Below are 13,908 nucleotides of genomic sequence, written 5' to 3' on the forward strand. Positions count from 1 at the left end.
ACTCCCAAACCCAAATAAAGGAAAATAATTGTGCAGGACTGAGTATATTCATTTTATGAACAAGAAAGCGATACTGAGAGAATGCATGTGACTTTTGGAGGTCACATCAAATGAGCTGTTATTATCTTTCATTCATTTATTTTTTAATTTGGGGTGACATTCTTTTTGAGGGGCATATCTGGTGGTGGTAAGGGCTTCTGCCTGCTTCTGAGCTCAAGGGGACCTCCTAGCAGTGTTCAGGAAATGAAAAGCAGTGCTAGGGGGTCAAACCACGTTTGTTTGTTTTTAAGTGAACACACAACTATTTGGAGCCATTGGGGAAGATGAAAATATCTTTTCTTTCCCTATTATATCTCTCACTTATAATTTTATTGCCTATGTCATAAACTTAGTCTCATTTTCTGTAATGCATACTGGTTGGCAATAGCTAGGTTTTGTTTTGCAGAAATGAAATCTTTGTATTACAGAAACTTGATGGACATGGTTTGCAATTACTTGTTATTGGCTGACAGTTGTTTCTAACATATAGCGCCTTCAATTTCTTGGTTTGTACTGAATAATACTAAATGAGAATATTGACCTCATCCAGGCTCAGGTCTGGATCTTTACTGGGGGGAGTTAAATTGGACTGTATGATGGCAATAACAATGTATATATGGACAATGTGTATATGTTTATATATTTATATACTTATATAAATGTATATATATTTTGGATCTCTCTTGGATTTTAACATTTCACAAAATAGTATTGCATCTAAAAATTTTTTCCAACTTTGGTAGCTGCTAAATTTCTATTTGAATCTTAAGAGAAGGCTCTACTTATTCTTTGTCCACTTTTTCCTGGTTTTCCCTAGAATATAGAGAAAACAATAATGCCATAGCAGTCTCTCCTCAGGTGGCAAATTGGTATACTAAGCAAGGCATCTGTGCTCCCAGCATCTGGTTTCTGCATGGCTACAAGCATGACAACCACAGTTCTGTATTGATCACCCGAGAGCAGCCTTCATTACCTCCTCACAGTGCAGGATCTGAGAACCTATACTTACAGACAGACAGAATCTTCCCTGCCTAGACAAGTGAGAGTTACTTCAACCTTAATACAGCAGAGTTTGGGGTAACTGGAAATCTGGAAACTCCCTGCCAAAAAATCTAATCCCTAAAACTGCCCCCCAAAATGTGAAGCACTTACAAGTTGCTCAGGAAACTCTGAAATTTAAATTAGAAACATTACAGAACCGATCAGGATGTTTAACTCCAAAGTTTGCAGAAAACTGTGCCCTTAGGCCAACCTCTCCCCTACCCCCAAGTACTCTGTTAACAGAGTCTCAGAGACTGTTAATAACCCACACTAATTAAAACACAGTTTTGCTGATGTGTTTGTTTGATATTACTCTATATGTTGTTTTAAAGATGTTTTTTATAAAAAGAAGTTACTCAATTGTTTGAATGAATGGCTTAGCTTTTAGCTGCCTGCAGTGATAAAACAAATGTCGGAATAAAATAGGCAGACAAGATAAAAAGGAAAAAGAAAGGACTAGAGAAAATCTAAACGGTTGGAGCACATGCTTTGTATGCTGAAGTCTTGGGAGTTGATCCTGAACACCCCGCATTCCTCCACAATCACTGCCAGGAGCATAAACCAGGATTAACCTTTGAGCACCTCAAATGAACAACGTAAATAAATTCAAAGAGGGAATTCTGTCTTGTGTTCAAAGATATCTGGACACCAGTACTGCTTTCTCATTTCAAAAGAAAATTGCTTAAAAATATACGATCCTGATATTTTAAAGTATTCACTTAAATAGAATCATGTTCATTGGCAGAAGCTGAAATATTAACATATGCCTCAGTGTAAAATGACAGCATTTTATGGGTCTTCTTCTGCCAGCTAGTTGTCAGAGGGAGCGAACACATGTGCGTGGGGAACCGCACACGGATGTGCTGTGTCTCTAATTGCCACTTCCTGTGGCTTCTGTATCCTGGGCCAATACACTAGGGCTTGTGACAGATACGGGTCTGATCTTTCACCACTGGTTGCTAACCCAGCTGCATGGAGCATACATTGAATAAATTATAGTCAGTACATAAAACCATTATGGAATATCTAAGTTTGCTCATTCATGTTAACACTAAATGTGTATACATAATATAAATAATACATATATATTATACATAATATATGTAAAGAAATCTCCCAGTAGTTGTCCTGAGCCTTCATTGTTGACTGAAAACTTAACTGAACTTTTTAACAGCCATGACTACAATATATATGATGAACCTATGTAAAATTAACAAATCAGTCACGTTAGATATGACCTATAATTATATATATATATTTATATATTTCTATACATACCTGTGGAGTTTGTTTAGACTTTATATAAAACCCTGTGGATCTGGGACTAGAAAATTTTATTTCTGATTCTTCAGAACTAAGCAATATTATTTGTTCATTTAACAAACAAAAAATAGGGCTATCTATCATGTACTTTAATATGGCTTTTGTTATAAAGAAATTCTCCGTGTGTTTAAAACTTTTGGCATATGGTAAACCACAGTTGTTGAAGGGGTTAGAAAAGGTAAAAGGTAAAAGAAAATAATGCCTACCATAAAGGCAGTCTCAGCAGTCGGAAGGAACCTGGGGACATTGGTGGAGAGAAGTGGATAACCCGTGAAGTGTTGATGTTGGAACATTGTATGACTGAAACTCTGTAGCACTATAGCACTGTCCTCCTGTTGTTCATCAATTTTCTCGGGTCCAGTAATGTTTCCATTGTGAGACTTGTTGTTACTGTGTTTGGCATATCGAATATATCACGGGTAGTTTGCCAGGCTTTGCCATGTGGGCGAGATACTCTCGGTAGCTTGCCGGACTCTCTGAGAGGGGCAGAGGAATCGAACCCGGGTCAGCTGTGCTGGCCACATGAAAGGCAAATGCCCTACCACTGTGCTATTGCTCCAGCCCACCTGAAGCTCAATCATGAATAATTTTGTAATTCAGTGGCTCATGGTGATCCAATTAAAAAATGAAAAGAAGATACTTTTGGCTTGCTTTATAACTTTATCAGGAAATGATTTGTGGGAATCAAAGCAATAGGACAGTGGGAAGGGAGTTTGTATTGCATGCAGCTGACCCAGGTTCAATCCTCGGCATTTCATAAGTTCCCCAGATTCCTGTCAGGAGTGGTCTCTGTATACAGCCAGTTATATCCCCAAAGCAAAAACAAGAACAAAAATAAGAACCAAAGAATGTAATAATTCATGACTTTGAAATTTTACCCCTTTTTCTGAGTTATTGGATAATTAATAGCACCGTAGCATTGTAGTGCTCCTGTTGTTCATCAATTTGCTGGAGCTGGCACCAGTAACATCTCCATTGTGAGACTTGTTATTACTGTTTTTTGGCATATCGAATACATCACGGAGAGCTTGCCAGGCTTTGCCGTGTGGGTGAGATACTGTCGGTAGCTTCCTGTGCTCTCCGATAGGGAGATAATTAATAACTGATATATAAATTAATATCTTTCAGGTTTGAAAATATTCCAACATGGCTTTCCTTGGACTCTTCTCTTTGCTTGTTCTGCAAAGTATGACATCAGGGGCTACTTTTCCTGATGAAGCTGTTGCTGATTTTTCAGTGAACATGTACAATCATCTCCGAGCTGCTGGGGATGATGAAAATATTCTTTTCTCTCCACTGAGCATAGCCCTCGCAATGGGCATTATGGAACTAGGGGCTCAAGGATCTACCCTCAAAGAAATCCGTCATTCAATGGGATATGACAGCCTGAAAGACAGTAAGTGTGTTTAAGTTTGACTTCTCAAGATGGCTTGATGTTGCCTTTCAATAGGTTATGTTTTCTTATGCCAGAGGCAGAAATATTTTACTCAGGGTAAGAAAGTGATATCATTGAAATGGTATAGCACAGGAGAAGAATTTAGAAAATCAAGAAAGGTGATAATTCCTGACTATCCCAGGCTAAGTGAATTTTAGGAAATTTCATACATAACTATCATTATATGTAAGCCCGGCAAGCTACCGAGAGTATCTCGCCTGCATGGCAGAGCCTGGCAAGTTCCCCATGACGTATTCGATATGCCAAACACAGTAACAACAAGTCTCACAATGGAGACATTACTGGGCTTGCTTGAGCAAATTGATGAAAAACGGGAGGACAGTGCTACAGTGCAGTGCTATATTTAAGTAAAAGCCACTAAGATAAACAAAAGAAAACATGGTTCCATTGATTCTTATTCTGGAGTTTCCAATCTAGAGAGAAGGGGCAATTGCTAACAAATAACATATAAATAAATGAGTAGTGTTAACATGACAAATGTTATAAGAAAATATGATTCTCTAAGAATATCAGAAAGGTTTATTTTGTTTAATAAGTGTATCTTGAATACTTGTAGGTCATCTGATATTTTTGAAGTATATTATCATAAAAATTATATATAGGAATAATTTCTAGCCAAATGTTATTTTGCAATCACATAGACCCCATGGACTATTTTTATTTTTATTCTTTATATACACTTAGCACACAGAAGTAAAGAACTAAAGGATTTGTACCTTTATGTTCATTGCAGTACTGTTCACAATAGTCAGAACCTGGAAACAACACGAATGCCCAAGAACAGACGACTGGTTAAAGAAACCTTGGTACATCTACACAATGGAATACTATGCAGCTGTTAGGAGAGATGACATCATGAAATTTTCTTATGAGTGGATAGATATGGAGGGTATCATCCTAAGTGAAATGAGTCAGAAAGAGAGGGACAGACATAGAAAGACTGCACTCATTTGTGAAGTATAAAATAACATAACATGAGACTGACACCCAAGGATGGTAGACATAAGGGCCAGGAAGATTGCTCCATAGTTGAAAGCCTACCTCATGAGCGGGAGGACAAGGGAGCTAGAATAGAGAAGGGATCACTAAGAAAATGATGGTTGGAAGGATCGGTCAGGATGGGAGATGTGTGCTGAAAGTAGATAAAGGACCAAAAGTGATGGCCTCTTGGTATCTGTGTTGCAAACCATAATGCCCAAAAGTAGAGAGAGTATGTAGGAAATTGTCTGCCATGGAGGCAGTGGGAGGGTTAGAAAAGGGGGGGGGTATATTGGGGAGATTGGTGGTGGGGAATGTGCACTGGTGAAGGGATGGGTGTTTGAACATTGTATGATTATAACTCAAACATGAAAGCTTGTAACTATCTCATGATGATTCAATAAAATAAAACTTTTTAAAAAAAAGAACTAAAGGAATTTGTAATGAATTTTCTAGTTATTAAGCTAAAAGTTTAGTGTCTATGAAATATAAATGAGTATTTTTATTTTCATAGCAGATATACTTAATTCTTATCTCTGCTTATTATAAAATAAGATTAATTTATAAAAGTAACACCAGGACTTTGCAAGGAAACAGCCAAAACTGTAGATATTAAGATAACAGTTTAAGAAAAAAATGTCCATTGATAATCCTAAGTAGCAAAAAGTTAATGTGAATATGTAGAAATGTAAAAAAAAACTATTAGAAACCTCTTACCAGTCACTGGGGAAATAAGTTGCTGTTCTCCCCTGAAGTCTCTGTTCCATTTATCTTTCTTGTAGCATTTTAGTATTGCCTCCATTTTCTCCACCTTTTTTTTTGCCATATTGGTTCCACTGGAAAATTTATCCTTTATTATTTTGCAGATGAAGAATTTTCTTTCTTGAAGGATTTTTCTAACACAGCAACCACTGAGGAGAGTCACCATGTGATGAAAATTGCCAGTTCCCTCTTTGTGCAAAATGGATTTCATGTGAATGATGAGTTTTTGCAATTGGTGAAGAAATACTTTAATGCAGAAGTAAATCATGTGGATTTCAGTCAAAATATTGCAGTGGCTAACTATATCAATAAGTGGGTGGAGAATAACACAAATAGTATGTTGTTTTCTTCCTTTCTTTCTCTATGAGTTTAGTTGTATTCTTATTTCTGAAATTATGTCACCTCATTCCTTTTGTATTTGTATTGTAGATAACATTCAGTTGATCATTTAGTAATTATTTTAGAAAGATCAGTCTATATTACTGCTATTTTTTTTAATTTGGGGGCTGTACTTGAGAATTCTCAGGACTTATACCTGACCCTGAGCTCAAGGATCATTCTTTGATATGTTCAAGGGATCAAATGTTATCCCAGTGATCAAATCAGGGTCAATCTCATGGAAGGTGAGTACCTTAATCCATTTGTTATCTCTCTAAACTAATCAAAGTCTAGTTTTGAAAAAATATTTATGAGTAAATATTTGAGAAAGTCATGGTTTTCTGGAAAATATGGAAAATATGTATTCTCTAATGATGAATTTCTTTTGTATAATAATTTTACCACTATATGGAATTTTGCTTGAACTACTTTAATAAGTAAATGCTAATTAAAATAGTAGTTGGTGACTATTAACAATATATTTAAAACAAAACAGAAGAAGAAAGTTAAAACTGAGTGTTCAAAGGTATTTGTTGACCTAAGCCCAGAACTTGATTGGTAATCAAAAATTGTGTGTAGAATTTCTTTTAAAAGATTACAGTCAGGTTTGGGCCCGCAGTGACGAGACACGTGGGGCTGGGATGGGGGTGGAGCCAGCCCTTTCCTCCCCACCTCAACAAGACCCCAAGTCGCCACCCACGAACAGCCTCTCTGGCTCCTGATCAAGCTGCTTAACAGCCATGATCCAAGAGAATCAGAAACAAATCTTGGCTTTTGACAGAAATGCATCCGGTCCCCACAGTAGGTTACTGGCACCGGGCCACCCCAGGAGGGAGTAGTTTTCATGACTTGACCTCATTCCCCTGGCGACTCAGTGGTCAAAAGTGGGCACTGATGAAGGGACAGGTGTTTCATCATTGTATGACTGAGACGTAATCCAGAAAGCTTTGTAACTGCTCTCATGGTGATTCAATAAATAAATTTACAAAAAATCAACAAAAAATTAAGGTGGAGTTCATGCCCAATTCAATCAGCCTAATCAATGATTGAATAAATAGCAACACTCCTACATTAAAATAAAATAAAAAAATAAAAATAAAATAAAAGAAGTCCATTTAGCCCTTCATTTTTGCTTTTTATTTTAAACTGTATTATGTTTCCAGGTCCATACCTCACCTTCTTAAACCCTAAAACAGTACTGAATGGGGATGGAGAGATAGTACAGGTTGGCTTTGCACATGCCAATCTTCATTTGATCTCAAGCACCACATATATGTGCTGACTCCCAACAATATAATTAAAACAGACCAGAACTCCCTCCAACATAGGCTGGAGTAATTTCTGAACACAGAGCTAGGAGTAATCCCTGAGCATAGCTGGTGTGGTGGACCTCCTCTCCCCTAAAGTACTGATAAATAAAATGAGATAATACACAGAATTTTTTAATTTATTTATTGAATCACCATGAGAGCAGTTACAAAGATTTCAGGTTTAAATCTCGGTTATAAAATGACGAAACACCCATCCCTTCACCATTGCACGTTTTCCATCACCAAAACCCCCAGTATACCCCTCATCCCACACCGTCCCCCTACCTGTGTGGCAGATGATTTCCACATTACTCTCTCGCTCTCTCCTTTGATAACATTCAATATTTTGACACCCAACCCACAATTATTATTTGGGATTTTACCCCAACACTCAGATCTGCCAAAAAAGACAACATTAGACAATTTGTTTTCTATTGCTGATTAAGAATAGCATACAATGTAACGCGGTCACAATAGCATCCTAAAGATTTTGGAATTCTGAATTTTTAATAATTAAATCTGGAGGGATTTCTGCCCAAAGCTGCTGGGTTCTGAGATTTATTTCTGAGTCTCTGGGATCATGGCTTAAGCAGCTTGATCAGTAGCCAGAGGGCCCGTTCATGGGCGGCGACTTGGGGTCTCATTGGGGCAGGGGATGAAAGGGCTGCACAGCAATTTTTTAAATAATCAGATTCAAACATAGAATAACATAAACTTTTTTTAATTTTAAAGAATAAGTATGAATAATCTACCTGAAATAGATTGAATTAAATTGTTTCCAAACTTTTCAAACACTTAAAACAAAAGCATTTGAATCTCGTGCAAAATAGCACCATTTCGAAAGCACTATTGCTTTCAAAACATGATCTTCTGAGTTAAATTGGGTATCACATATATTTTGACTGTTTCCATCTTCAACACTTTTTTATTGGTAGAAATATACCTGAAAGACTACAGGGCCAGAGTCTAAATTGTATCATAATAACATTGTGTTTACCTTTATTCTGTATATATCATTCAAGAATAAACTTAGGAATGTGTGTTGGGCTCTAGCTCTTAAAGTTCCTCAGGCTTCATTGCAATTAGAAAACAGTGAACCCTTAGATTCTGGGTTTGTTTGTTTGTTTTTGGTATTGTGGTTCAGTAGTTTGTGCCCTGCTCACAATGCTTCAAGTGTGTCATAGGTGCTATGGATGATCATAGGTGATGTCTGGGTTAGATAGTCTTAATAGCAGATTGTGTAAGTGTGTGAATGTGTGCATCCAACATTTTTTCCCCTTTGAATGTACTTTGAATTTTTGTTGCAAATTTGTATGTGATATTTTTTTTTCTGGGTCACTCTGTAAAAATGAATGTTGATCATCTTTTGTCTCCTTTCACATTCCAATGTAACATAAAACTTCCATTTCTTTTTAAAAAAATAGATGTAGTGAAAGATTTGGTATCTCCAAGGGACTTTGACCCTGTCACTCACCTGGCCCTCATCAATGCTGTGTATTTCAAGGGGAATTGGAAGTCACAATTTAGACCTGAAAATACCAGAACTTTTTCCTTCACTAAAGATGATGAGAGTGAAGTCCAAATTCCAATGATGTATCAACAAGGAGAATTTTATTATGGTAAAATATGTAGAATATTATTATGGTAAAATATTTTGATTTTCATTTCTCTTTCATTTCTTCACAGTTCAAAGTAAGAACATAAATTGTGCATAACTCAAATTGCTTGTTAGTCCAGATTGGATTCTTTTTTTTTTCTTTTTTTCTTCACACTCAGCCATGCACAGGAGTTACACCTGGTTCATGCACTCAGGAATTACTCCTGGCGGTGCTCAGGGGACCATGTGGGATGCTGGGAATTGAACCTGGGTCTTCTGAGTGCAAGGCAAATGCCCTACCCTCTGTGCTATTGCTCCAGACCCCAGATTGGATTCTAATTTCATTTTCTTGACTAAATTTTTAAGAGTCTCTAATTAGCTTCTGAATAAATATTATGTAAACAGACACTTTCAATGTTTATTTAATTCATAAAGCTTATTGTTGTAGGGTAGCATTGTAGCACTGTCCTCCCGTTGTTCATCGATTTGCTCCAGCGGGCCCAGTAACGTCTCCATTGTGAGACTTGTTACTGTGTTTGGCATTTTGAATACATCACAGGTAGCTTGCCAGGCTTTGCCGTCAGGTGAGATACTCTCGGTAGCTTGCCGGGCTCTCCAAGAGGAACTGAAGAATCAAACCGGGTTAGCCAGGTCTGCGGCGTGGAATGCAAACGCCCTACCTGTTGTGCAATCGCACCACCCAGAGTAGCATTATTCATGTGAAAATTTCTGACCTCCTGTAAGAATATTCTGAGTTACTCCAAGATGTCATTAGCTTTAGGGTGATTTGTAGTGAACCATATGTTGTCTCTAGCTCTTGATTTTCACTCCTCATCACTTTTTGAATTCTCTCAGACTTTTGCTGTCAGACTTGTAAATAAATGGACATAATTACTCAATCACAGTTTAACTTATTAAAACTGGCATTTTCAAAGTTTCACTAACTTTTTATAAATTAAAATGCTAATAATTCCTACTCAATATGTTGAACTATAATAACCTAAGTCATAAGTAGATATGTAATTTTAAGCTAAACATATGTTAGAATAGCTTGTTCTATTTTAAAAAGATTGGAAAATCAAAAGATTGTTATCACAGTTAATCAGATTGTTAATTAAATATAATAAACATTCCCATTATATAATAACTCAAGTGCTTAGTGTGATGTTTGATGAATATAGATCAATTATAAGAAACTATTTATTGCAAGTTATCATGAAAAAGAAAAAGTATTGTTTGGGGCCATATCAAATTGTGCTCAGGGCTTACTCCTACCTCTGCACTCAGGAATTACTCCTAGCAGGGCTTAGGGGACCATTTGGGGTGCTATAGACAGAATCAGGGTGGGCTGTGTACAGGACAAGTAGCCTATCTTCTTTACTATCCTTTAATGCCCAAAATGAAACAATTTAACTAGTGCAAGTCTATTTGTCTTAAAGATAGTTTTACTATTTTATAAACACCTCTTCAATTTAGCTAAGTTAATAGAATGCAACGACACATCATAAGACACTTTCTATCCACCACTTTCCATAATTACCACACTATATTTGATGGGGTTCAGAGAATAGGCAACAAATCATAGAGAGAAATATATATATATATATATATATATATATATATATATATATATGCCTCTCGGAGAGCTGGCAAGCTACCAAGAGTATCCCGCCCGCACAGGCAGAGTCTGGCAAGCTCCCCCTGGCATATTCGATATGCCAAAAACAGTAACGATAACAGGTCTCATTCTCCTGACCCTGAAAGAGCCTCCAATTGTTGGGAAAGATGAGTAAGAAGTGTCTGCTAAAAGCTCAGGGCTGGGAGGAATAAAGACATTACTGGTGCCTGCTCAAGTAAATCGACGAACAATGGGATGACAGTGATACAGTGAATAGAATGCAAGGCCACTTATCTACTTTATTCAATAACCTACTTTTAAAGTATTAGTCATCATAAATACTACGCAACACGAACATATCAAAAACATCACAGACACAAATACACTACACACAACTATTATGAAATGTCTAGATTTTACTCTGGCTGTGCAAACTTGACCTCTAAGCTGTAATCAAGCTGTAATCAAAATAGTAAACAGATATTTTCCCTTTTTAGAAATTATGTGAATATTTATAAATATGATTTTTATCCATCTTGAACTCAGGGCTTTATTTACCTAGCCATAGAATTTTATTTTTTCCAGTAATATTCTTCACATATATGCTCGTTTGACCTCATTTACAGATATGCTCATTTGACCTCATTAGCTAATTTAAAGCTCAGTAAAAATAAGAATCAAATCCTGGGTTCATACTATGACATTCAGAATTATTCTATAATTAAAAAATTCTGTATAGTGAGGATTAACTTGAATTTCAAATTGTTTTCAAATTAATATTTCATTTCTAAATGCCCAGATTTCTTATATTATGCACACAGTTTTGGAATACAGTCATAAAAAATTAAAACCCCTTGTTTAAATTTAGAGATGATCCTTTTATCACCTTTGGTTTTAGGGGAATTTAGTGATGGATCCAATGAAGCCGGTGGTATCTACCAAGTCCTAGAAATACCTTATGAGGGAGAGGAGATGAGTATGATGCTGATGTTGTCCAGACAGGAAGTTCCACTGGCCACTCTGGAACCACTGCTTAAAGTGCAGCTGATAGAAGAATGGGCAAACTCTGTCAAGAAACAAAAAGTGGAAGTGTACCTGCCCAGGTAAGAGTTTACTGCAGATTGACTAAGAGCCTAGCGAGAATGATACCAATGAAGAGTCCAACCCAGAAAAATTATTTTGACTTAAGTTTTGTGCTACTTTGTACTTTTCCTCTTCCTCTTCTGCTTTCTCACGTCTATCCTCCTCCTCTCTCTTTTGTATTCTTTCATTTTCTCTTTCGCAGCTCTACCTAGAGACGACATACCATCACTTAATCATTGATTCAGTACTAGTTACAAAGACCTAGTTTTATATATGAATCTAATATTTAGCTTCATTTAGATTTCTTAATAGATTGTACCTGGATGTCATTGGTAGTGAGTCTTCTGTATTTCATTAATTTTTAAAATTAGTTAATGCCAGAGATAATTTCTGATATTGTTGAGGAACAGGCAAGCAACTATCTGTGCTTGTTGTTAAGATACAACCATAAGTTAGCAGGGAAATGCTTGAAATCCTCTTTTTGACTGATCAGAATAAAATCAAATCAGAGCTTTGATGTATTTTGACGGCCCAGCTACTTTCTCAGTTCTGTCACTCATTACATTAAACATTTTAAAACATCCACAGACTTTTAGTTATGCCATGCACATCATCCTTTTTTCATGCTTATATTTTCCTATGTACATTCTTGCGTTGGCTAAGATGCCTTCCTTACATTTATTTGCCTTGAATGTTTTAACTTTGTCTTTAGAAAAATAGTTCTTACATTTATAATTCTACAAAGCCTTTCATGAACTGCCTCTTGGGGTAGGTGATCCTAACTTTTGATCACAAAGATACCTCCTTCTTATATTGTCTGTCAGCAACCAGAAATGACCATTCATAGGTGGTTCTTTTCTGAATGTTCTTCTAGAATGCAGTAATTTCTCTTACCTATAATAGAGATAAAACAAATGTGTGCAAAACTACACCCAACAGAAGATGTTTAAGTACCTTATACCCCACTGAGGAAACTAGACCAATAAACATATGCAATCTGTTTATAAACATAGTGTGAAAAATCTAAGCTAGACAAGTCACACATATAGACATATGTGTGTGTTTTGGTTTGCACATGGAAGCATAGTTATAATGGTCATTTCATATTTTAAAACTTGTACAAAATATACAATGAATATGAACATTGAGGTGATAACATTGAGATATATAAACATTGAAAGACAAATTTATTAACTCATTTCATTTGTTCTAATTGTAAAAATTGCCATTTAAAAGTTACATCTTATGTAAATACGTATTTTTTCTAAAAACCAAAGCAGATGTTTATTTTTTTAATGAAGGAGATCTATTTGGATCTCCATTTTCAGCTAGGAATATATATATATACGCATATATATAATGTATATATTTTAATATTACATATTTATTACATAAAACCACGTATAAGATAAATCCATAAATTTCTTAGTTACAAATAAAAATTAAGGTTAAAAGATAAAGTAAAATCAAGATATTTAACTTCTATATTTAATTTATAGAACTTTTCATTATACTACGTTGATATTGCAGACGGGTGGCTTATGTGAAGTGGAGAGGAGAGAGAAGGTCACTAGGTCACTTTCTCCAAATCCACCTCTGCCACACCAGGACCACCTAGGAGGCTAGGACTGATCACACCTGTGAGGAACCTCTGCACAGCACAGACCAGAGCCCCACCAGTTCCCCCCAGTGACCATCAAGCATACCTGATACCTCCTTGGTCTTCTCTGCATGGGAGTTTATCCTTACCAGCTAATTCCCCAGAGAGTCACCAGGTCCAGTTGGAGCAGAAAGCTGCTTTTTGCAGGAAAGGAGAGCCAGTCCAAGGCCTTACCCAAGGGTTCCAGGTCAGCTTCCAGGTCGTTGTCCCATCTCACAGAAAGGAGATGAGGAGCAGTGAAATAAAAATAAATTTTATTTGGAGGTTTTGAGGAAGTGAAAGAAGGGGGAGAAAAGTGGGAGTAACACACTCAAGAGAGAACTCCAGCTTCTCCAAAGATGGAGAGAACCGCTACACACATTACAGCATTAGACATGAAAGCATACAAATACACACCTTAAGAGGGGACATACGGGTGACACATGTGCTCAGTCACACGGGCGCAAGCAGCACATGCTCATCAGCATATGCAAGTGCTTCCTTTATTCCAGCTGGTTTTTATAGGGTTTTTCTTAAGTCACCTCACCATGAGGGGCTTCTCCCTGGGTAAGAGTTCATTGCTAGGGTGATTTCCAAGGGGTGCAGAGTTGGGCTGGTCTTTGAAATTCCTTTTCTTGCCCTTGGTTCCCACTGGAGCTTCTCTCTGGGTGTGGGTCCAGCTTT

General features: G+C 36.7%; 1 protein-coding gene across 1 annotated transcript in view; it reads left to right on the top strand.

The window, feature by feature from the left end:
- The first annotated feature begins 3,535 nt into the window (after positions 1–3,535).
- Positions 3,536–13,908, top strand: part of SERPINI1 (serpin family I member 1) — a 38,286-nt gene continuing 27,913 nt past the window's right edge. The window contains exons 1-4 of the mRNA XM_056110673.1: positions 3,536–3,799; positions 5,704–5,934; positions 8,712–8,906; positions 11,401–11,605. Of these exons, the coding sequence (XP_055966648.1) occupies positions 3,550–3,799; positions 5,704–5,934; positions 8,712–8,906; positions 11,401–11,605 (881 nt within the window). The 5' untranslated portion in view covers positions 3,536–3,549. The remainder of the gene's footprint in view (positions 3,800–5,703; positions 5,935–8,711; positions 8,907–11,400; positions 11,606–13,908) is intronic.

Source organism: Sorex fumeus, unplaced genomic scaffold, assembly GCF_029834395.1.
Source record: "Sorex fumeus unplaced genomic scaffold, SorFum_2.1 ptg000010l, whole genome shotgun sequence".
NCBI lineage: Eukaryota > Metazoa > Chordata > Mammalia > Eulipotyphla > Soricidae > Sorex > Sorex fumeus.